This window comes from Perkinsus marinus (genome assembly GCF_000006405.1).
Source record: "Perkinsus marinus ATCC 50983 genomic scaffold scf_1104296929082, whole genome shotgun sequence".
Lineage (NCBI taxonomy): Eukaryota > Perkinsozoa > Perkinsida > Perkinsidae > Perkinsus > Perkinsus marinus.
In genome coordinates this window covers 1-971 of record NW_003216616.1, presented here as the reverse complement: position 1 = coordinate 971, position 971 = coordinate 1, and the positions used below count along the sequence as shown (strand labels likewise).

Genomic DNA, 971 nt, shown 5'->3' with positions numbered 1-971 from the left:
TGTGCTTCAAAGGTTACGAATCCGCAGATTTTGAAGTTGAACTCGTGGTAGCTGCTCACTCACCCTTTGCACTTCAGCCGTCCCCTTTTCTCTCAGACGCTACCTCTATGCCCAGTCAAGGGTACTGCTTCTGTTGAGTGTCTCGAGCAAGCACTGAAGAAGGTGGATTGTTGGCTGAAGTCGACCAAGATGAGACAACGGTCTTCTCAGGTCATGGATTACAATCGTCATCACCATAATTCCGCTATACCAGTGGTCGTCCTTTCTGCTTGTAGCAATATCTGTGGTGCGCGTCTCGATGTAAGGCGAGATACATTCTTCTGAGGTGATTTCTTAACAGATACCGACAGTATCAACTCTGATCCATGAATATAACGGTGTTGTCGCATGGGACTTGGCAGCCATTGCAGCTCATGACAAGGTCGGCCCTTATCTGTCGGACTCTGTCCCTAACGAGCTTCCATGATTATGCTGTTATAGGTCGATATGAACCCTTCTACGCACCCTAACGGTTATATCGATTTCGCATTCGTATCTCCTCATAAGCTGATCGGTGGTCCCGGTAGCAGCGGTCTCTTGTTGTGTAAGAAGAAACGACAGACTAACGCCGTGCCGGCTGTCTGCGGCGGAGGCGTCGTTCTATACGTGAGTCAGAGAGGTCATCGGTATCTTGATAACTTCGAAGAGCGCGAGGAAGCTGGTGAGCTATATTCTACCTAGCTCACTCTTCACTCGATATTTCTTGAGGTACCCCCGACATCCTCGGATGCATCAGAGCAGGTATCGTCTACCATCTTCATAGGACGATCGGTATCGAGAAGATTGCTGCTGCTGAGCATAAAATGGCCGATCATTTATATAAAAGGCTTCAGTCCCACAGCAAGATTCATATACTCGGGCCCAAGGCAAGCTATACTCGTTCTACCGCTTTTGACGATCGTCTTAGGATCGTTCTCACTGTGCTGGTATTT

General features: G+C 48.4%; 1 protein-coding gene across 1 annotated transcript; it reads left to right on the top strand.

The window, feature by feature from the left end:
• Window positions 1-213: 213 nt before the first annotated feature.
• Window positions 214-965, top strand: Pmar_PMAR023507 (Cysteine desulfurase, putative; the record flags this gene model as incomplete). Its single annotated transcript, XM_002787945.1, has 4 exons — window positions 214-300; window positions 341-421; window positions 481-700; window positions 748-965. Coding segments are annotated over 4 exons (606 nt in total), but the record flags the coding sequence as incomplete, so codon positions are not given.
• Between the last annotated feature and the right edge of the window lie 6 nt (window positions 966-971).